Raw genomic sequence first — 22,972 nt, forward strand, 5'->3', positions numbered from 1 at the left:
CCTCCTGACCATCCATCTGCCTGCTCCCTGGGATCCTATCAGCCTGTCTGCAGACTTCCTGCCTGTTGTCCACACCAACCTGCTCTGCTCAGTGAAGGTGCTCCAGCCTACTCCAGTCTTTCCAGCTGTTAACCCTGTGACACCCGGACTGCAATACCAGGACAGCCATACAGGCCTTCATACCACTCCGTACTGTCGCACCCCCTGTTTACTCTACCAGGGGGCCGATAGTCGGAGGGTAAGGGAGCCTACTCTCTGCCCGACAGGACTCGCCGGTCTGGTAAGTAGGAGCCTGATATAAGGACTGGAGTTGAGAAACATTGCATTAAGGGACATAGTATCAGTATTCTGACACATTAGGGTTATACAGCCACCTACAGGAAGATTTGGATACTGGCAAGCAAAAAAGTTATTGCCCAGCCAAATTATAGCCCCTCCTACTCCCAGCATGCTTTAGTTTTGTAGAAAAGTAGTACTTAGGAGTAGATCATAAACACAGAGGGGTGGGACCGAGGAACAGATTTTACAATAATTTAAATGCTGCTTTCTTCCTTGTCAAAAGAAGTTTATTGAGTATACAATGTTATAAAGATACATAAAGTAAGTTTACAAGGATCTATAAAGTAAGCTCATTGTTTTACAGTAGGGTTTATATAGGTAAATATCATGAAATTTCAAATATTAAACATTGGGTTCACGTAAACCTAAATTAAAGATATATATAAATTCCTTAGTTACTTTTGTAGGTATTTAAATGATTAATACCTACTATACATATTGTTTACAAGTAGAGTGTATATAGGTCAAATAAATTCTGATAATGAGCTTTAATCGTAAGGTGGAGAAAAGGAAAGAGAAAGAAGAAAAAGGGTTGAAAGGTAGAGGTATGGTCCACAAGGTTGTCCCGCTCGTCAGTTTATTATTCTTTTTAGTTCTCTTTGAAGCCTTAGAATGGGTGTCTCTGTAAGTCATTTAATCTGTTACCATGGCAACAGGACAGAGTCATTGAAGTTTGACAGGAACTGTTGTTTTATCCAAGGATGCCAAAGTTTTTCAAATTTTGGAATTTGATTTTGATCGATGACTACCATCTTAGCATGGGACATTGTATTATTCATTCTGTGAATTGTTTCTGCTAGTACCAATGTAGGAGATTTCCATGCCTTGGCCACTGTTTGTTTTGCAGCCGTTATTAGTTGGATCATTAGTTTGAATTGAGAGAGTGTTAACCATTCCGGTTTTAGATTAAGTAAAGTTAAATATGGATCTGGTTGTATTATTTTTTTAAATATTTTAGATGCAATCACGAAGACTTCCTTCCAGAAGGTTTGGATTACTGGGCACGTCCACCATATGTGTAAATATGTGCCTATTTCTGGGCATCCTCGAAAACAAAGAGCTGAGGTATTAGGTGAATATTTTGCCACTCTAGCGGGTACATAAATGCTGCTTTCTTAATCCTTCATTAGGGGGCACAGGATAAGTATTTAGAATGTATGGGATGTCCAAAAGCAGTCCAACTGAGTGGTGAGCAACAGTAACAAAACACTAAAAGGCTCACATAACAGAAAACAGTGAAAATTGGGCTCAAAAAGCTACCTGAATGACCTTACACTCAATACTGGCATCAGGTGAAGCTTAAACATACACCTGGTAAAACCTAGAGAACATATGAAGATAGGACCAGGTGGCAACCTTGCAAATCTGGGAAACAGTTGTCTGATACCTAAAAGCCCAAAAAGTGCTCACTGACTTAGTAGAGTGCACTTTGACAGGGAAAAGTGGAACCTTATCTTTAAGGCTATAAGCCTGAACAATAATGTGTCTAAGATACTGAGAAATAATGACCCGAGAAGATGGTTCCACTTTATGAGGTCCATCGGGGATGGAGTCAGACTTTATGATGGAAGCAGTGGCTGAAAGGTAAAACCTCACATTACAGATCACATGCAGCCAGTGAAGGGAAATTTCCTTCCTTGAAGAACATTGGGGCAGAATGATAATCTTGTCAGGATTTTTCCAATAGAACACATTCTCAGGTAAGGAATGTACCAGAAAAGTTTTTGCCTCTGAGACATCCCAGAATAATGACAGCCGTTGTAGATGAAACAAGCTCTTAAAATTATAGGTTGTCTTGCGCAGCACCAATAAGTAAAGATTAAGTACCTTCAGGCTTGGTTCACACCATTGTGAACTAGATGCGGGTTCTCCGCATCCAATTCGCAATAGCAGGAGATTTCGACCGACTCTCTATGGAGCCGGTTCACATATCTCCACAGTGGGTCCGGTGCAATTTGCACAAAAACACTGTGCGCCTTTTGGTCCGTTTCAGTTCTGAATTCAGCCAAGAATTCGGGCTAAAATTAGACCTGAAACAGTGAACCAGAACGCACCGGACCCCTGCTGTGAGCCGCATGCAGCTCATATGTGAACCCAGTCTTAAGCCTGTGTGCAGTGGTAGCTGACTGCCTTTCCTCACCAGCAGGCTCAACCATTAACAATTTGTGAGTAATTTGCCCCAGAAGGCACAAAGTCCACAACAGCTGAAAAAATAAATAACAATTCTGGCAGAAATCATAGTGGCACCCATTTTAGGCCTAGGGCTTCACATGTTTTGTATCACAGAAAAAAGCACGACTGCTGGCTGCTTCTGGCACCGTAAGTGCAAAGCACAATTTTCACATGTTCCAGAAACGCGCAAAAGTGCAGGGGGTGTGAATGGGGCCCTAAAGTAAGACCTCTCATGTTAAAACAGTTTTTTGATGTCTTTAAGATGATTACCTTTATGCCAAGGATGCAAAATTCAAAAAGGGCTTGATTAAATTTTCAGGTCTGGTCATTTCTGTTTAAGGCAATGTATCAGTCAACTTGGACTGGCTGGTGCTGACTAATAGAAAAGAAATCCCGTGGTTTGTGGGCTTTGCAACAGTGTTCATAGAAAATAAATTAAGATTTTCTATAATACTGCACATTGAGCCCACATTCAGTTTCACAAAAAGAATTCAAGGTATGATCCAACTTAAGAGTCCATTCACACTTGTGCGATTTAAAAATCGTGCGATTTTCATTGTTACTTTACCTTGCGACTTTGATGCGATTTTGATGCGACTTTGGATTGAGAGTGACTTTGTTATGACTTTGGCTTTAACCAATGTGATTGTTTTGTTTGTGCTCTACAAAGTCATTAGACATGTGCAGAACAGAAATATTAATTTAGTTTTGTTCGGTTTCCTTACTTTCTAATGAATTCCAATTTTTCAGAACAATTGGAATTTGGATCGGTTGAAAATTGATCAACCGATCCGAAATCTATGTGAAGAATAGCTGGTTGTTAAGGAGCAAGCCGGGAAGCCAGCTGCCACGTCCTTAACAACCGATGACTCATCAGCTGTCAGCGGGTTTCCCCACTGACAGCTTAATGTAAAAAAAGAATGCTGGCAATAAAAAATAAAGGACCACGCTAAAATTTTTTTAAAAATGGCATGGGGTCCCTCCAAAATCCAAACCAGACCCTTATCCGAGCATGCAACTCGGTAGGTCAGAAAAGGGGGGAGGGCAAGGAGGCCCCAGATTCTAGACCCCCCCATGGTAATGAGTAAGAGCTACATAGTGCCCCTACTCATTCACCAAAAAAGTGTAAACAGTAAATAAAAACACAACACAAGTTTTTTGACAATTCCTTTATTAAAAAATAAAAAAAATGTCTCCTGATGTAGATGCATCGTCAATTACGCCGCACACCGCCAACCCACAAAAAAAAACAACCTGCGGCCCTGGCGAAAGCTTCCGCCGTCTGCCTGCTCTGCCATCTGACAGCTCTTAAATAATTAAGGGGTGGGGACACCTAGTGATGTCACTGAATGACACTGCCCCCTTGTGACGTAATTGACCGAGGGCATGCTGGGTTGGTGACGTCACAAGGGGCAATGCCACCCAGTAGGTGCCCCCCGCCCCTTAGTTATTTAAGAGCTATCACAGGGCAGAGCAGGCAGATGGTGGGAGCCTTCATCGGGGTGGAAGTTTTCTTTTTTTGCGGGTCAGCGGTGTTGGCGGGCGGTGTGATTTTTGTTTAATTTTATTTTTTAATATAGAAATTGTCAAAAACTTGGTTTGTGTTTTTATTTACTTTTTTACACTTTTTTGGTACCCCATACTCATTCACATAGGAGGGGCCGGGATCTGGGGGCCCCCTTTTTAAATGGAGCTTCCAGATTCTGATAGGCCCCCTACCCGCAGACCCCCACAACCACCGGGGTTGTGGGGAAGAGGCCCTTGTCCCCAAGGTGCTTTGGGGGGGGGGCATGTTGAGGGCATGTGGCATGGTATGGTTCACTCGCTTGTCCCCTCCTTTTCTGACCGGCCAGGCTGCATGCTTGGATAAGAGTCTGGTATGGAAAAAACAAAAAAAAAAAAAACATCTTTGGATGGGTGCAACTTGGATGTGAATTGTTGTCCCTCTGCAAAGTCCTCATCCCCTCCTCCAGATGAAAGAAAAAAAATGCCCATAAAGACTCCTGAGTTGTATGACATTATTTTGGCCTGGGCCAGAAACCAGGAAAAAACTGAAGAAATGCAGAAAAAAAAAGTTAAAAAAGTAAATATAATATACCTTCCTAGCTATTTAATAACACAAGTAGAACAAGGATTTAAAATAGTCAATGTTGATTTAGAGCGTTTAGCACCGCTTTAAGCAACCTTTGAACACCTCAATCAGCATTTAACTTCCTGTCCAATTTCCCAGTTAGAATGGAAAATTAAGTTATAAAACCGTAACCTTCCAAGAGAGCGAGAAAACCGCCTCTTGGGAGTATCAGCATACACTTCTTCCAGTTGATGTCATATGAAAAGACTGCCAGTTGTTGCACATGTGTATAAAGATATTAGTCAGGGTTCCTTATCAAAAGCCTGATAGAGGACAGATTGAACTGTACCAGAAATATAAGGGTGGAGTGCAAAGCAGCAAACATATAACATATATAACATATAACACATATAATTTAGTTTTACTGTCTTAAATGTGCATGTTTGATAAGTATTGATCCTGTATACACTCAGATTCAGTTTTCAAGCTCAGAATATATATTTCCGTTTAGCAGTTTTAGGCTGGGTTCACACAGGACTGGCTGCAGTTTGAAGTCCAGTGTCTTATGCATTCGTGTTCACTGGTTCAGGTGCAGATTTTTCCCTAAATTCGCACCTGAGCCGCCTGGGACATGTGTGAACCGGCCTTATTGAAAGCTGCTCACACTCACATGTTATGTGAATCGGATGCAGTGTAAAACGCATTTCAATTTGCATATATGTGAACCCAGCCTTGGGGCTCTAAAATGTTAACTAGTGGACTAGTAAGCAGTATTTTACAAGGACAACAGGTGGTCTGATTTATTATTTCTAGTACCTGGATAGAGTGACCTTTAAAGTGCAACTCCACCCCTACCTTTGGTCTTGAGCAGCTGTACACGCTGCCTCCTCTCCTGTACTCATATTGCGTACTTGGATTCTCACAGTGTGAATTAGATGCTGCAGCAAGTCAGATAAAGCCCGCCTCATTGCCAAGCTGGTGGACATCCAGCATCAGCTAGCTCTTTCCTCCCTAGCCTCACTGTCTCTGGTTCTTTCATTTATTAGATTTCAGTTCCCTCAATCATGAAAGCTCTGCATTACATATTGACATCACAGGGTGCTGTGATGTTTTTGGAAGCTGTGTACACCACCGTACCTACCGCTCCCACCAGCCATGATCTGCCTGTATTGCATAGAGAAGTGATGACACCTCTGGGTTTATTAGGTATGTAATGAAAATGGAACAACTTTAATTAAAATGTTATTAGCATATTGAGAGAGGAAGGAACCAGGTAGGGCAGACTATAAGCAGACTAACCGTCAGATTTAAAGAAGAACTTCACTCTCTCAATCAGCATTGACTATTTTTAATCCTTATGCCGTTCTGTTACTTCCTGGTCTCCATGCCCAGGCAAATTATGTCATACATCCCAGGAGTCTTCAGGAGGGGAGGAGTGGCTTTCTCAGCCAAGCACACCTTCTTGCCTGCATGCCAAACTAAGGGCAGATGGATTCCAGATTCCAGGAAGTACGTTCATCTGCCCTTACTTAAGATGACTGTGACCAGAAATGCTTGAGGGGTGTTCTCCAAATACGGAGGTTTCTTCACAGTAAGAGCTGTGAAAATGTGGAATAGACTCCCTCCAGAGGTGGTTCTTCCCAGCTCAGTAGATTGCTTTAAAAAAGGCCTGGGTTCTTTCTTAAATGTACATAATATAACTGAGTACTAGCACTTATAGGCAAAGTTGATCCAGGAAATATCCGATTGCCTCTCTGGGGATCAGGAAAGATTTTTTTTCCCCTGCTGTAGCAAATTGAAGCATGCTTTGATGGGGTTTTTCACCTTCCTCTGGATCAACTGTGGGTATAGGATTGTGTATATGGGATTGTATGTTTTTTTATTTTTTATTGGTTGAACTAGATGGACTTGTGTCTTTTTTCAACCTGACTAACTATGTAACTCCTTCTAAGTGATTTCTCAGCAAAACAAAACATGGAGACATGAATGGATGGGGGAGTTTGCTTTGAATATTAAAAATGAATTAAATAGTGTTTTTTGTCTGTGCTTCTCACAAAAAGGACAAGGCGGGGAAGTACCCCACCTAAAAGAGATTACTAAGGACCATGCAGCTTGGTATGCATGGTCCACTCCTAAGTAATGTCTTTTAGGTGGGGTACTTCCCCACGTTGTCCTTTTTGTGTTTAACTACTTGATTTTCTGGATCACACCTTGACTGGTGAGTCAGTGACTTTTAGGGATGCTGTGCTTGCTCATACATTGAGCTCTGCACCGTTTATACCCTAGTGAGTTATCAGCATCCTTTTTGTGTTTTGTGCTGCTCAGCTGCAGTGAAGTTCCACTTTAAACACAGTTTGCTGGAATAATTTGTTGTCCGGAAGTGACATCTACTGGGCATTTTGCTTTTTGTAGTAAAACAACTCCACTTGTTTATTTTTATAGTTATCCTCCTGGTTTTTTTTCAGACTGTCTTAAAGCCGTGTAGATTTTAGTAACATCATAAGAATTAGGATTATAAATTACCCAGGTCTGTGACAAGTTTAAATAGTTCTTTTGAGGACATACTGGTTCACCAAGTAGAACTGCACCTTAGTAGTATTACTATAATACTCCACAAGCGCTGCAGTCAGTTGCAATAAACTGTAAAGCCTCGTACACACGATCGGATTGTTGGCCAACAAAACCGTAGACTTTTGTCCGAAGGGCGTTGGCCCAAACTTGTCTTGCATACACACGACACACAATTGTTGGCCAACAATTACGAACGTAGTGACGTACTACGTTGTTTTTCAGCTCTTTAGCGCCACCCTTTGGGCTCCTTCTTCTAATTTCATGTTAGAAGTTTGGTGAGCGTTGATTCATTTCGCACTTTTCATTTTGCTCTTTTCATTTTGCGGGTTTAATTTTGCGCTTTTCATTTCTCGCTTTTCATTTTGCGCTTTTCAGTTAGTTTCTGAACGGCCGTTTGTCAACCAGCCATGTTGCAGAATCGTAGGAGATAACGTGCTATTTATTATTGGCCTTGGAGTTATTGCTTTGACACTATTTTTTTGGTTGAATAATAATGATTTGATTTGGTATATTTTCTATATCTTTGGATGAATAGAATGCACTTTTTGGTTAAGTTCTATTGGCAGATAGCATGTCTAATTTTAATTGTTTTCTTTTTTTAATTCACAATAAAAAAATTGTGTAGAATAATATTTGGCTATGTGTTTTACTTCAAATGACAGTTTGTGAGTAGGCAGTTACATTTAAAAAAATACAATGTAAAATTGACAAGGGACACCAACATAGTTGTATCTTTGATCTTAAAAACTACGGGATAATGGTGTTGTGGTAACTTGCCCAAATAAATAAAAAAAAAAGCATAATATTATTATTCTTGATATCACTAGAAAAAAAAAGCCTTTGAAATTTGTTTGCAATAACTCCATCAGTATCACCAGCAAAGCAACTTCATTATTATCCCATTAAAGAAGAAGAGAATTGTGCGCTGAATTTCGAGAGTTCATAATTTGCCACATCACGAATGTTAATGCTCCATTACGAATGCTAGTTTACAAGACCGACCGCTTCTGGCTCGTCCTTGCTTCTGAGCATGTGTGTTTGTACTTCGGACTTTTGTCCGATGGACTTGTGTACACACGCTCAGAAAATCCGACAACACACATTTGTCCACAGAAAATTTGAAAACCTGCTAGCCAACATTTGTCCGTGGAAAATCCGACAACAATTGTCCGATGGAACATACACAGCCTGTTATCGAACATTTCCCGGCGGAAAATCCAACGGGAGTACGAGGCTTGAGGCTCCATGCACACTAGCTTATTTTTTAAGCTTCTAGCAGCTGCTTTTAGCAGTGTTTTTGTTCTCCCCCTTGAAGCAAATAATGTTATCCTATGTGTCCATGCACACTATTTCAAGCTTCAGCTTCTAGGAGCAGAAAAAGACTGTTTTTTTTTTTTTTTTTTGCGTTTTTGGGAGCGATTTGCCAGCAGAAAAAAAAAGTTGACAGCTCCTAGAAGCTCCTAAACACTGTTAACCGCTGCTAAGCACCGGGTTCCTGTGCATTTAGCCAGCGGGCCCGCCTGCATCCTTAACAACCAATGTATAGTTGGTTGTTAAGGAGAGGGCCGGCTAGCCGGCTGCCGTGCCCTTAACAACAGATGATTCATCAGCTGTCAGCGGGTTTCCCGCTGACAGCTGAATGTAAACAAAACATTTTCTGGCTATGAAAATTGAGAAAAACAGCATGGGGTCCCCCACCCCCAATCCATACTATTAAAAGACTTCCTTCTCTCTCTATCAAGCTTCTTAAAGGAACAGAGCCGCTTAAGGGTACATTTGGTCACATTTTTATCAATGTGTACAAGGGCAACCAGGAGATGTATTAGTTGTTAATAGAAGCCTGCCAATCACCTCTGAAATTTGCCAACTTATGAAGTAAGTGCATTTGATCTCCTTTTTAATTAAAGGGGTCGACGACTTCTGGTCGTCAGAAATGGATGCTGCTGCAAGAACAAGGTTCTGCCTATCAGGGAACAAAGGGTTAATTCAGTCCAGCAACCTGCTTGGAGTGACTACAGTGGTAAACAAGGAATGTCCCCTTAAAGCAATAAGGGGTTGGCAGTGCATTAGACTCTGATAACGGGCCACTGTTGAAGATTGAATAACGTAAACTTATAAAACCTTGTGAAGTTTTAAATAGAGGTATGGCGCTTCCTTATAAAGTATGTACTTGATATTAATGTGACCGATATGAACTATACCATACACAAACAGTGATAAATAATCATATAAGTGCCCCCATAACTGGTAAAATATATGTGATACGAAACGTGAAGAAGACCCTAATTAGGTACCATATACCTATATGCCCAGGTAATTTCCAAAAAGTACCACTAAGTGTGGCTGCTGATACACTATGCAGCTAATATGATGATTCCAACATATATATATGCAAAAAATATAAAAATTAATATAATATAACAGTGCAATCAAATCCAAAAAATTGTTATGTACCCAATGTGTAATAGCTTATATGGATAGAAAAAATGTTCTGTCACAAGTAATGCATCCCAAACTGCAAATAGCAGAAAATTATATGTATATAAATATGCAAAAAAGTTGTATACCAGTGCAATCAAATCCAAAAAATATGTATCCAAATGATCTACACAATGTGTCTCAACATAATTGAATAAAGAAAAAATAATAAAAAATAAAAAACACAAAAAACTGTCACACGTGATACATCCCAGATTGCAATTAGCAGATGAAAAAAAGTTCCAAGAGCTTGGTGACTGTGGTGCCCTTATAGATGAAAAATCCGTGACTTCTGTGCTCCCCCTTTTGGCTCCCCACTCACCGACTCCCACTGCCCCTGCAGGGGTAACAGACACTTCAGGATCCCAATCCCGTCCTCTTGGCCGATATCCCGTGGTCACTGAGATAGGATGTCCTCTCTCCCAGGCGTTTCCAAATAGCCTCTTTGTACCACCTCCTTATACCACGTCCAAGACAGGGATCCCCAAAGAAATCAGAAAGTGATGTACATTCTTACATGGAGGAGTCTTATACATCAGATCTCCCTCTCAGTATCATCCTGCTCAGGATGATACTGAGAGGGAGATCTGATGTATAAGACTCCTCCATGTAAGAATGTACATCACTTTCTGATTTCTTTGGGGATCCCTGTCTTGGACGTGGTATAAGGAGGTGGTACAAAGAGGCTATTTGGAAACGCCTGGGAGAGAGGACATCCTATCTCAGTGACCACGGGATATCGGCCAAGAGGACGGGATTGGGATCCTGAAGTGTCTGTTACCCCTGCAGGGGCAGTGGGAGTCGGTGAGTGGGGAGCCAAAAGGGGGAGCACAGAAGTCACGGATTTTTCATCTATAAGGGCACCACAGTCACCAAGCTCTTGGAACTTTTTTTCATCTGCTAATTGCAATCTGGGACGTATCACGTGTGACAGTTTTTTGTGTTTTTTATTTTTTATTATTTTTTCTTTATTCAATTATGTTGAGACACATTGTGTAGATCATTTGGATACATATTTTTTGGATTTGATTGCACTGGTATACAACTTTTTTGCATATTTATATACATATAATTTTCTGCTATTTGCAGTTTGGGATGCATTACTTGTGACAGAACATTTTTTCTATCCATATAAGCTATTACACATTGGGTACATAACAATTTTTTGGATTTGATTGCACTGTTATATTATATTAATTTTTATATTTTTTGCATATATATATGTTGGAATCATCATATTAGCTGCATAGTGTATCAGCAGCCACACTTAGTGGTACTTTTTGGAAATTACCTGGGCATATAGGTATATGGTACCTAATTAGGGTCTTCTTCACGTTTCGTATCACATATATTTTACCAGTTATGGGGGCACTTATATGATTATTTATCACTGTTTGTGTATGGTATAGTTCATATCGGTCACATTAATATCAAGTACATACTTTATAAGGAAGCGCCATACCTCTATTTAAAACTTCATATATATGTTAGTCCTCTTTGAGGGCTTAACTAAAGGTGGCAGCATACCTTTCTTTCTTTTTTCTTTTTCCTCTTCCCCTTTTTTTTTCTCTTTGGGGTTTTTTACCCCTTGCACCTTCTATTACTAACCCCCTTCCCCTCCCCCCTCCCCACCCCCTTGGTCTTTTTCCTCCTCCCTCTTGTTTCCATATCTTGTCCCCCTCTTTCTGTCCTAAGCGCAGAGGTTTTGTGTTTTTTGTTATAAAACCTTGTGAGCTGCTATATAAAATCAGTGCAGCTACCCACATTTCCCACACGTCCTTAAATATGTGAAAAAAACTATTTTGACAAATAAGTGCAGTGCTTAACTATATATACATAAGAATATCCTGAGGGGATATATAAAGTGCAAGCAAATGTAAACAGATAAATAAAGTGCAAAGTGATAAATATTAAAAATGAAATAAAAATATGGCAGCCGTGGCTGGACGTCTCAGGGGACTTCTGGGGGGATGTCCTCTCCTCACAGTTATCTCAGTGATGTGATATGGTGATGTGATTTAGCAAACATTATTTAACATATGTCTATATGTAGATGGAGATTCACATATGCTCTTAAAAAAGTCTACTCCCTTTGGGTTTCTGGAAATGTACCGCATTAATGAGGTTGTGTGTGCTAGGTGTGTGAATGGGTGTGTGTGTGACTGGATGTCTCTTTTCTTGTTAGGGGTATTACTGTTTTATACAGATGTCCTACTCAGTGACCTTTTTTATATCCGAATTAATGTGCTGTCTATAACATACATGTACGTAGGTCAGTCTGTATTTTTTTTTTTCATTATGTCTCTCTTTTGTTGTCTAAAAATGAAAATAAACACCTTTAAAAAAAAAAAAAAAAAAATGAAATAAATCCATATAGTGTCCTTGTAAATAAATAAATTATTTGTGAAACCAACGTGCCAGTCTACTTTTGAAATAGTGAGAACGGGTGTGTATATTGCATATACAACTGGTGCTAGGACGAATGTTTCATCTTATCATCGGTTCTGCAGCTCCGGCCGTCAGTTCTGCCTCCGTCCGTTACACTCTGTCTATCCCTTTCTTGTTCTGTGTTCGTCAGCTTCTCAGGTCCCTCCTGAGAGGCTGACGAATGCGGAGCAAGGAAGGGATAGACAGAGTGTAATGGACAGAGGCAGCACTGACGGCCGGAGCTGCAGAACCAGTGGAAAGGTGAAACATTCGCCCTAGTACCAGTTGTATATGCAATATACACATGCCTGTTTAAGTATTTCTAAATGTGAGTGCATATATGTTGTACGGTTTGAATACATTTTTATAAAAAGGATAAAGCACTATTGCAAGGTCTGATTGCTTTACATGTTATCAATATGATTGAAGTTCACAAGCAGCATCGCTAAGGAGGAAAAACACTAAGAGGAGGAGAGTTCCAGAGGATTAACCATTTACAAAGGCACGATTTTATAAAACATAAGGTGAGGGCACAACCAGTGGAGGGAACACAGGAGTCTGATAATATGCACAGAGGTGGATGTTTCTGAAGAGATCGCTTAATTTATACATCCATTCTCACTATTTCAAAAGTGAACAGGCACGTTGGTTTCACAAATTATTTATTTATTTACAGAACACTATATGGACTTATTTCATTTTAATACTTATCACCAGGAGCGTTGCTAGGTCTACAAAAGATCTGGGGCTAGAGCCCATAGCAGCGTACTAAAGAAAGTAAAGAAAGTCATACGCTTGGGCGAGCATACACATGTATATACAGTAATATACGTGTGTGTGTATATATATCCCCAGAGAGCCCCCCACTTACATCAGGGTCCCCAGAGAGCCCCCTTACATCAGGGTCCCCAGAGAGCCCCCCTTATATCAGGTTCCCCAGAGAGCCTCCTCCTTACATCAGAGTCCTCAGAGAGCCTCCCCCTTTCATCAGGGTACCCAGAGGGCCCCCCACTTACATCAGGGTTCCCAACAACAAGGGTATTTAACTTAATTGACAGTAACTATGGGTGGGTCAGGAACCCTCTCACCAGTCCTTCTGCGACAATCTAGATAACAACAGTAGTTCTGCAATGGGGGGCCCTTTAACTTCAGATGCGGCGGTGGAAAGTAACAGTGATTGACAATGCCATCTTGTGGACAAATACAAATCTGTATTCTCAGTAACAATGCACAGTGTTACATGTTTTTACATTGTCTTCAAAGTCATGCACAGTATACATAACTTACATACTTCTCTGTCTCAATATTAGATTTCCCCTTACCAGCCCCAGTCCCTGTGTCTAATGTACATGTCCTTTGGTCTGTTCAGTCCACCCAAAAAGTAATATTTCAGTTAAAGACTTCCTGTGTCAGATATGACCTCTCTACTCTCCCTGTTTATCAAGCCTCCCTTTTGACATGTGAGGTTGGTATATATTATCAATGGAAAAGCTTAACAACTCACCACTGTTCTGTATATGAATATGTGCGTCATCTTGCAATGAAGCTTCCAATCCACATATAACTTGCAAAACAGAGGTATCTTGTTGTGAAGTATGAATTACTTTATATATGGCTTTACCATTTTCGGTGACCTGGCAACTAAAATTTGAATGTAAATTAGAGCCCTACTAATATATATCTATACAGTATATCTATAGTACAATTAATCCAACATATATTGTAATTTAATAGCAATTTTACACACATGAGTATTTATTCAGTAGGGAAATGTCAAGCAATGACAATGTATAAACTACAATAACCTACAGAAACCAAGCAGATTTCATTTCACCATATAAAAGCTGTGTTCTGGGCAGCTAAAAAAAAAAAAAAACAAGAAAGAAAATTTCCTAGGATATGTTATTACCCAAAGTAAAAATCTGAAAATATACCCACCACCATAAAAAATAAAACAAATCAAAGATAATTGGCATGTAAGAACCACCTGGGATATACATTTTAAAGTCTAGACCTCTACCCCATGTAGATGTTATGGTTAAATGTAAGGCAGATTCCAAATTTTTTTCCAAAATAAAAGTGGAAGAGATTGAATTTTTGATACATTTGTTATCTAAATTAATCTACAAGAAAATAAAGCATTACACACCAGAAGTAAATGTGTTTTTTGCAACCTTGAAATCGACCTGCCCAACTGTGTTCCTACACGATTTCCTTAATAATTCAACATAGCATTCTTTTAAACAATAAGCAACTCTGACCAGCTAACAGCTGCAGTAAAATGGCGGTGCATCAAGTACCTAGCTGTTATTCAGTTTCTCAAGAAGGAGCAAAAGTTCTCTTAAAAACCATACCCAGTGCTGGGCTCAACCCCCCCGCCCCCGCCCATAGGATGTGAGAATAACTCAGATTAAGCCTGGGTTCACACTGATGGCAGGGTTTAAAATCGTGCGAGTTCAGATGAACCAGCCAACAGGTACATTTTAAAGTGCAAGCTTAGGCACTAAGCAAAGACAAAAAACTTCTGTGTGCTATAAAAACTTATTTTCACATAAGGCCTTATATGTGTAGGAGCTAACAAAGAGTCTACAGTGGGTGTGTTTGAGAATAGCTTAGCTGTACAGTATCACAAACAGGGGTTCCCGGATCACCAGATTACTGACAAAAGGGAGCTGCTAATACAGCAATGTCTGGTTAAAAAAACTAGTGAAAAATTAAAAGTACTGAGCTTTGCCCCTGCATTGTTATGTTCCCAATTTGACCTTATTACACCTTTAACTGAAGAAAGGTTATGAAAAAATGTTGCTTCTCTCTACAGAGGACAGTTACACAGGTTCCATTTTCCCCCAGCTTTTGATTGTACTGAAATATGTGCTGATGTACATATATTAGTCATATGGATCAATATGGAAGCACAAACGGTCTGAATATTGTTTAATTTACCCTGATTGAAAATACAACAAAATGCATTAGAAAGATAAAATATCTCCTTTCTATGTTGAAATTCTTAATTCAATTTATAAATAATCAGTTTCCATTTGTAACTTAGAGGTAGGACAATAAGTAATTAGTATTCGCTCTAGAGCAGCCTTTCTCAACCTTTTAACCCTGGAGGAACCCCAAAAATAATTTTCAGGTCTCGAGGAACCCTTACTAAAACCAATTTATCAAGAACAATGCCCCTTATAGATTGGCCAATAGGAAGAATGTTCTCCTTAAAGTGGTGCTCAGAATGCCACCCTTAAAGACAGCTAAAAAGATATTTGGTGTCATGCTGCTGGCTTTGCTAAGAGATGCTGAACCTTAAACTCTGTAGGCACCATCAAAAAGGTGGTTCATCAGCCACAGCTCAAGGAACCCCTAGCAACCTCTGGAGGAACCCCAGGGTTCCACGGAGCCCTGGTTGAGAATGGCTGCTCTAGAGGTACAAATAGAAGTAACAACAGAGAAATTGCTGTATAAATATGGTGGGCAGGTAGATTTCTCTAACATATTTTTTTTTTATTTTACCAAATGTTAATGGTATAAAGTTAAAGTTCACCTTTTAAAAAAAATAAAATAAAATAAATGCACATTTTGTTCCAGGTAAAAAAGTACATTTTCAAGATCCTGCAGACTCTCTTATATGGGCAGACAGGTACTGAAGAACAGAAAGAATAAATGAACTACAAAAGCGCTCACTAGCACCCTCACAGTTCACGGAGAACTACAAGGCATCTGCTGCTGTGGCAGACAGGACTTGTAGTTCATTCATTCACAGATAGCTGTAAATGAATGACATGGCTGTGTGGGCGGAGTCCCACACAGACGCACTGTTTTTAACTTGTGCAAGTGGGTACGGGGAGAGGATCCCCTCCCTGCTGTCACAATGGGGGATCGTGGAACAGGGTGTGGAGCTGCTGCTTTAGTAAAATGTTACATGTTACTCCTTGAATATGGTTGTAACATGTAACAAGTTACTAAAAGTGAACTTATCCTTTAATATATATGCATAGCCTATAAACATGTTTGCTAGGTGCATGGATAGCTCTGTGCTGCTATCTTTTGGAGTTTTATTGCGGTCACATGACTGCTCAGCTTTGGGTTCCTTATCTTCTTGCACAGCTGGTGGGTTATTAGATTGTAATCTCTTCTGAGCACTTAACCCTCTTCTATTTTATTGTATTGTAACTGTATTGTCTCCCTTATATATATTGTAAAGGGCTGCGTAAACTGTTGGCGCTATATAAATCCTGTATAATAATAATAATAATAATAAAGTGAGCATTTATGGCAGACATGTAAATGGGAGAACAAACAACAAAAGATTCCTCTTAATCCAGCACTGAGGGGGTGACGGCAACAAACCACTTGAGGCATACCTCAGAAAAGTCATAAAAATGTATATACCACGGTTTGTGCAAAAAGATTTATTGTAAAATCACAGTCAAAGGATTCCAAGAATAGAAAGGGTTAAAACGTGGCTGACAGACAATCGATGCTAAACATCATGCTAGATGACGCTATGCACACTCAGGTTTCCGTTTACCATAAAGTACTCCAGATTTTATGGTTTTATAGCTCATGCCGAAATGATGTTTCCTGCTGCAGGGTCTGCCTTATATGTTGGGTTTTTTCCCCTTTTTTTTTGCCTGCACAGAGTCTCATTCCTTCTGCTGCCCAAACTGGAAAGACTTCCTTTACACTAACTTCTGACTCACTAGCGGACTCTAGTGTCAGGTAAAGGGTACTGCAGCCTGCATTCATGTGCAGACTGTGAAATACAGCTGCAGATTTACTCCCTAATCTTGATCTGCAGGTTCGGTGTTCGGGGGGTTGGGGGGGTAAGTTGTTCTGTGGATTTACTCTTGTGCTATCCCCCCCTCCCCTCTGTTTATGTTCATATGCAGAAAGGGTATATGTTCTAATAATTCTTGTATGTTTGCCGGAGACCTAACATTTTTATTGATATTCTCCTACAATGGAGGTAGAGCCCCTCCCCGATCTGCCAAAATGTCATTTCCTGATGCAGAATTTGCCTTATCTATTGTTTTTTCGCTTACATAGAGTCTCGCTCCTCCTGCTGAAGAGTGACCACAACTGTCAGACTTATCTTGCACTAACTTCTGACTCACTAGCGGCCTCTAGTGTGTGCAGACTGTGAAATATAGATGCAGGTTTATTCCTTAGCCCTGACTTAAAGGACTGATATTCAGGGGGATGGGATTGTTTTTCTCTTGGGGTCTAATCGCATGCTATTCCCCCCCTGCTCGTGTTTAAATGTGTAAAGGGTATGAGTTTTATTATCTCTTGGTGCACATTTGACAGATGGAGATGAAACCTAATAATTGTGTTGATTCTCTCCTGCACTGGCGGTGGAGCCTCTCCCGATCTGCAGGGTCGCTCCCCTTTCAGTGTATATATATGTGCACTGGTACATGCCCCCTAGCATTGGGTGTATAATGTTTGGGGTTCTAAGCATTCCTAGGTTGGGGATTGGGATGCGGGGAGGGGGAGGGTTAGGGAAAGGGTTGGGAATGTTAAAGGTGTTTTTTGTTACCTCAGGTGTTTTGTGATGTCTATACTAAAGGTAATTTGGTACAGTGTCATATGTGCTACAGTGTTTCTCATGCATGGGGCCAGGATGCTGCCCTGCGAGCCTTTTACCCCTACACTGATTTCTCCCATATAACTCAAATGGCTCCAATTACAGTAATTTCTTGGAATGTTAGGGGCCTAAATTCAAACGATCCCTAGTGTTCCGCTTTCTACAGAAACATAATCCTGATATTTGCATTCTACAGGGCCATAAGACATTCTCATTGAAAAGACCATGGGTGGGGTTAAACTATCACACCATTCTACATATGCTCGTGGGGTCAGCATCCTGGTCCGGAAATCCCTACCCTTTAAACCCATTGCTATAAAGACTGATAAGGAGGGCAGGTATGTCATAGTACACGCAAACATTTATGATAGAGATATTATACTGGTTGGGTTGTATCTTCCCCTGCCGGCATCGGTCCAAATCCTTCATGACATTATGCAGGAGGTAGTCCAGCTGGACACTGGCTTAGTACTTCTGATGGGTGATTTTAATATGGTTCCATGCGCTGATGTGGATAGGATGTGTGTGTCAGCCCGTGAATCTCCTCACCTCCAGCAATGGGCGGACACGTTCGCCCTTACAGATGTGTGGAGACACACGCACCTGACAGAAAGAGAATATACCTGCCACTCCTCCACCTTTAAAACACTATCTAGAATTGACCTGGCGTTTGGTTCTAGATTGGCCCTACAATGTGTCCAGGATATCTCTGTGCCTCCCAGAGGGATCTCTGACCACTCTCCCTTGTGCCTATCTTTAACACTAACTGTTCCCTCTGGGTCCCGCCTATGGCAACTTTCTAGCTATTGGGCAGCAGAGGAGAAGCTCCAGGAGCCTATTACAGCATCCATATGCAACTACTTGTCTGAGAATACTGACTCAGCCCCCCCCCCCCAGTACTTTGGGATTCTTTTAAGGCCTGGGTTAGAGGAGAATTTATATCTAAGATATCACGCACTAAACGAGAAAGAGCCCAGGCCCTGGAGGAGCTGGAGGGTAGGTCCATCCAACTAAAGGCTGACTATGTTTCCAACCAGACCGAGGCCCACTATCAAGCTTGGCAACAGGCGCTACGTGATCTGTCTGATGCTAGACTTAAGGATACAAATAGGGCCCTCCCTTATTCGGCCCAACGGGTGTTTGAGTTCGGGGGAAGAATAGGAAGTTCCTGGCTTGGTTAGCAAGGGGTAACATCCCCTCTACTCCTATTGGGTACATTAAAGACAGCCAGGACCAGCTTCTCACCCCCCCCCCCACCCAGCATCAATACTAGATTTAAAGACTTTTTTGAAGAACTATATACATCTAGGGCTAACTATACAGAATCTGACCTACTGACCTTTTTAGACTCTGTGTCCTTTCCCGCCCTGTCTGAGGGAGACAGGAAGAGGTTGGAGGAGAGTGTTACACTGGAGGAGGTCCAAACGGCCATGGGAGGTCTGCGGAGTGGGAAGGCTCCAGGGCGGACGGGTTGCCCTCTGAGTTCTATTCTAGCTTCGCGGAGCTTCTAGCTCCAAAATTACAGACATTATTCTCCAACATTGATTCTCTTGAGGCCTTGCCAGACTCAATGAACGAGGCTGTCATAGTTCTAGTCCCTAAGCTGGGTAAGGATCCTCTAGACTGCTCGTCATATAGGCCTATCTCCCTCTTAAACGTTGAGGCAAAGATTTTTGCAAAAATCCTTGCTAATTGGCTTTCTCAGGTGATAGAGGATCTGGTGAATAGGGTTTATGCCTGGGAAGGGGACTGACATAAATATTAGAAGGCTCTTTCTTAACACATCCATAACACATGATAATCAAGGCACCAGGGTAATCGCCTCATTAGACGCTGAAAAGGCATTCGACTCTGTCGAATGGACCTATCTGTGGGAGGTCTTGCATCAATTTGACTTCGGTCCAAAATTTATACATGGTATCCAGCTCCTATATCGGGCGCCGAGGGCCCGGGTTCGCACTGGCTGTCAGAGCCATTCGCCCTTTTCCGTGGCACGAGACAGGGTTGCCCGCTCTCCCCCGGCCTCTTTGCCTTGGCCCTGGAGCCCCTGGGCATTTTGGTCAGGAGTGCTCCAGATGTGCTGGGCTTGCGGCTGGGTAAGCTGGAAGAGCGGCTGTCCCTGTACGCGGACGACGCATTACTTTACCTTAACGATGCAGGCCCCAGGGTTAACTGGGCCAAGTCAATCCTTTTCCCCCCTAGATGAGGGAGCCATCCGTGGGGCGGCCTCCACTCCTTTCCACTGGGTTGAGGAATTTCGTTATTTGGGGGTCCAGGTGACGAAACATCACTCAGACTTCTTTGGGAAAAATCTGATGCCTTTCTTGTCAACCCTTAGATCCAAGTGTTCAACATGGTCAAATTTGCCACTAAATTTGATAGGCTGCATTAACCTACTAAAAATGATAATACCACCTAAATTTAATTATTTATTCAGAAACTACCCGATATGGATCCCAGTCAGTTTCTTCAAAGAGATAAACAAATGCATATGTTCCTTTATATGGAATGGGGCGATACGCTCTGGCTACCTGCCCATCTGGGCGGGTTAGCCCTACCCAATTTTCAAGTTTATTACTGGGCGGCGGTGTTAGTGACAGTCCAGTGATGGTACCAAGGGGCCAGATCCAATGCGGCGGTATGCCTGGAGATGAACTGCTTGGGCTCCCTCGCTGGGCTCCGCAGCTTCCCATACAGGGGTCCCGGGGCATATGAGACCACACTGGGACCAACTAGGGTGACATGGAGGGTGTGGACTGGTGCCCAGCTGCGCTTTTTGCGGCCGGATCAGTGGTCTCCGGCACAGCCTTTGTGGGGTAACCCCACCCTATCACAACTTCGTTCCATTCCAGATCCACAGTTGTGGGCCAGGTTTGGCATCACGACACTGGACCACATCATGCCCCAGGGTATCCTACTGAAGTTCGCGGATCTGAAGGTTAAATATAATTTACCAACCTGGATGGCATTCAGATACCTACAGCTTAAACATGCCACTAGAGCCCAATTCCCCTGGCCGATCACACTCAAAACTGATCCTATAGAGGAACTATTGGCTCCAGGAGATCTAACCAAGCCTCTTTCTACTCTGTATAGTGCGTTATTGGGCAATGAGTCCCCCAAAATAGAACATTTATGGGAAACATGGCACAGTGACATACCCTCACTAGATAGGGAGAGATGGGAGGACTGCCTGGAGTATGGCCCCAAATTAGTTATCTCCTCTAGAGATAAGCTAATACAGGTAACATTTTTGCACAGGATATACTATACCCCCCAAAGACTTCACAGGATGTACCCAGACAAAGACCCCGAGTGTCCCAGATGTAAAACACATATAGGAACTCCAGACTGCAACTGGCGCTCCCAATGTCACCTGAGTTGGCATTACATTCACGATGACGAGCAAAGACCACACCATTTAAAACTACTAATACCTATTCTTTTATGCCAAAAAAGAAATCCTCCTCAAATGGATCCTACCAGACCCCCCCTCCATCTCCTCCTGGAAGGCATTGATGTATACCCATGTATAGGATTACATATTTGAACAGAGGCTGTAAGTGGAAATATGAAAAAGTTTGGGCCCCATGGACCTTTGACTAGTGTACTGGTGAGGACCTCACATCCTAAGATAGGTAACTGTAAAAGGTATACTGCTAGACACATACGTGGATTGTATTAACCTAGTCTACATGCTACCCTGTATGCGAGCTGTTGCTGCATGTTGTACTTGTTCACTGTATTTTCTGGACCTGTATGTACACAAATGTATTCCATGTGATGATATGTACTGTACCTATGGATATGCTTTTTTATTCAACCTATATGACAACAATAAAACACCTTTAAAAATGTAAATTATTACTGCGCTACCTGGGAAGAAAAACAGTGTATACACGGACAGCTGCGGACACCGAATGGGATCAAACAAAGCCCATGGGTGATAAAAATAAATAAGAAGTTGGTGCTGCGCTGACCTAAAACTGGGGTATAATATCCTTTAACAGTGTAAACTCAGTAGCAAAATACTGAAAAGAACATATGTGGATGAGCAAATAACAATGTGCACAGTCCGTAACCTCTAAGGCACGCTTTAGTGTTAAATCATAAGTATGTGTCCAATAAAGTGATACTAGGCATGCGGGGAATAGATATCCTCAGTCCTCATGCATGCGTAGCAGCTTGTGTAAAAACTTAAAGTGCTATAGTGCTAATGTGAAGAGCAACAATAAATAAAATATTCTGAAAATATGCCTTTGCAAACTAGTATTTGTGAAGATACAAGAAAAAAAAAAAAAAAAAAAAATATTCTATAAAAACAATTCCTTATTCATCAAATAACTTAATAACATAAATAGTGTGCAATATCGTGCCAATAAATAAATTGTGCAAAAATCAGCTTAGTATTAAAATAGGTGCAAACAACGCAAAAATATCAGATGAGTATGTGGCGTATATATTGGTCACTTCCCAGACCCTATCGCCCCCATCACATATAAATATCCTTATATACACCAACAGTAAGTATAGTAATTATAACAGTGCAAATAAACAAATTTATGTGCAAAAAACAGCAACTATTGCTAACAGTGCAAACAATGCAAAAGTATGTGTAAAGTGAATAAGTGGCGTGTATATTGGTCACTTCCCAGACCCTCTCGCCTTTATCACATAGATCCCAAAATGTCCTCACACATATCAAATGTGTGTCACAGTGACAGCATAAGGGTAAACCATGGAGTGATTGGCTTATTTAAAATGTTCGATGTGTAACATCAGCCAGTGGGGTGCCGAAAGAGAGAGAGTGTGTCCGTCCTCTTCGTGCAAACAAACACACACAGGTGAAAGGTGGCCCCTTACCTCAAGGCAATGGGACAATCACATAAGAGTAATGCTGCAGGGGATGGTCTCTCTTTGGGATCCCTGGACCGGAGCAGATGGTCCCTGTGCTTAGATTCCTCAGTACCAGAAGAGTCCACATATAGGAGAACAGAGGAGTACCCAATAGTGTAGTATTTCCGAACACATTATTTTTTATTAAGATTAAAATGCATGTACTCACATTAAGTAACCGCACAGTGTGTACATCTCCTACGAGCGGTGAGCTCGTCAAATCTTGTCAGTATCAGTGCCTATCCCGTCCCTACGCGTGATGTCACCGGATCACGTGACTTCTGAAGAAGACCCTGAAGAAGTCACGTGATCCGGTGACATCACGCGTAGGGACGGGATAGGCACTGATACTGACAAGATTTGACGAGCTCGCCGCTCGTAGGAGATGTACACACTGTGCGGTTACTTAATGTGAGTACATGCATTTTAAT

The 22,972-nt window shown here is 41.5% G+C and overlaps 1 protein-coding gene across 1 annotated transcript in view; it reads right to left on the bottom strand.

Annotated features, from left to right (window-relative positions):
- Positions 1 to 22,972, bottom strand: part of PCNX2 (pecanex 2) — a 294,170-nt gene that overhangs the window by 244,768 nt on the left and 26,430 nt on the right. Inside the window, exon 6 of the mRNA XM_073627975.1 lies at positions 13,563 to 13,699. Coding sequence (XP_073484076.1) covers positions 13,563 to 13,699 — 137 coding nt within the window. The remainder of the gene's footprint in view (positions 1 to 13,562; positions 13,700 to 22,972) is intronic.

Source organism: Aquarana catesbeiana, linkage group LG04 (genome assembly GCF_042186555.1).
Source record: "Aquarana catesbeiana isolate 2022-GZ linkage group LG04, ASM4218655v1, whole genome shotgun sequence".
Classification (NCBI taxonomy): Eukaryota; Metazoa; Chordata; class Amphibia; order Anura; family Ranidae; genus Aquarana; species Aquarana catesbeiana.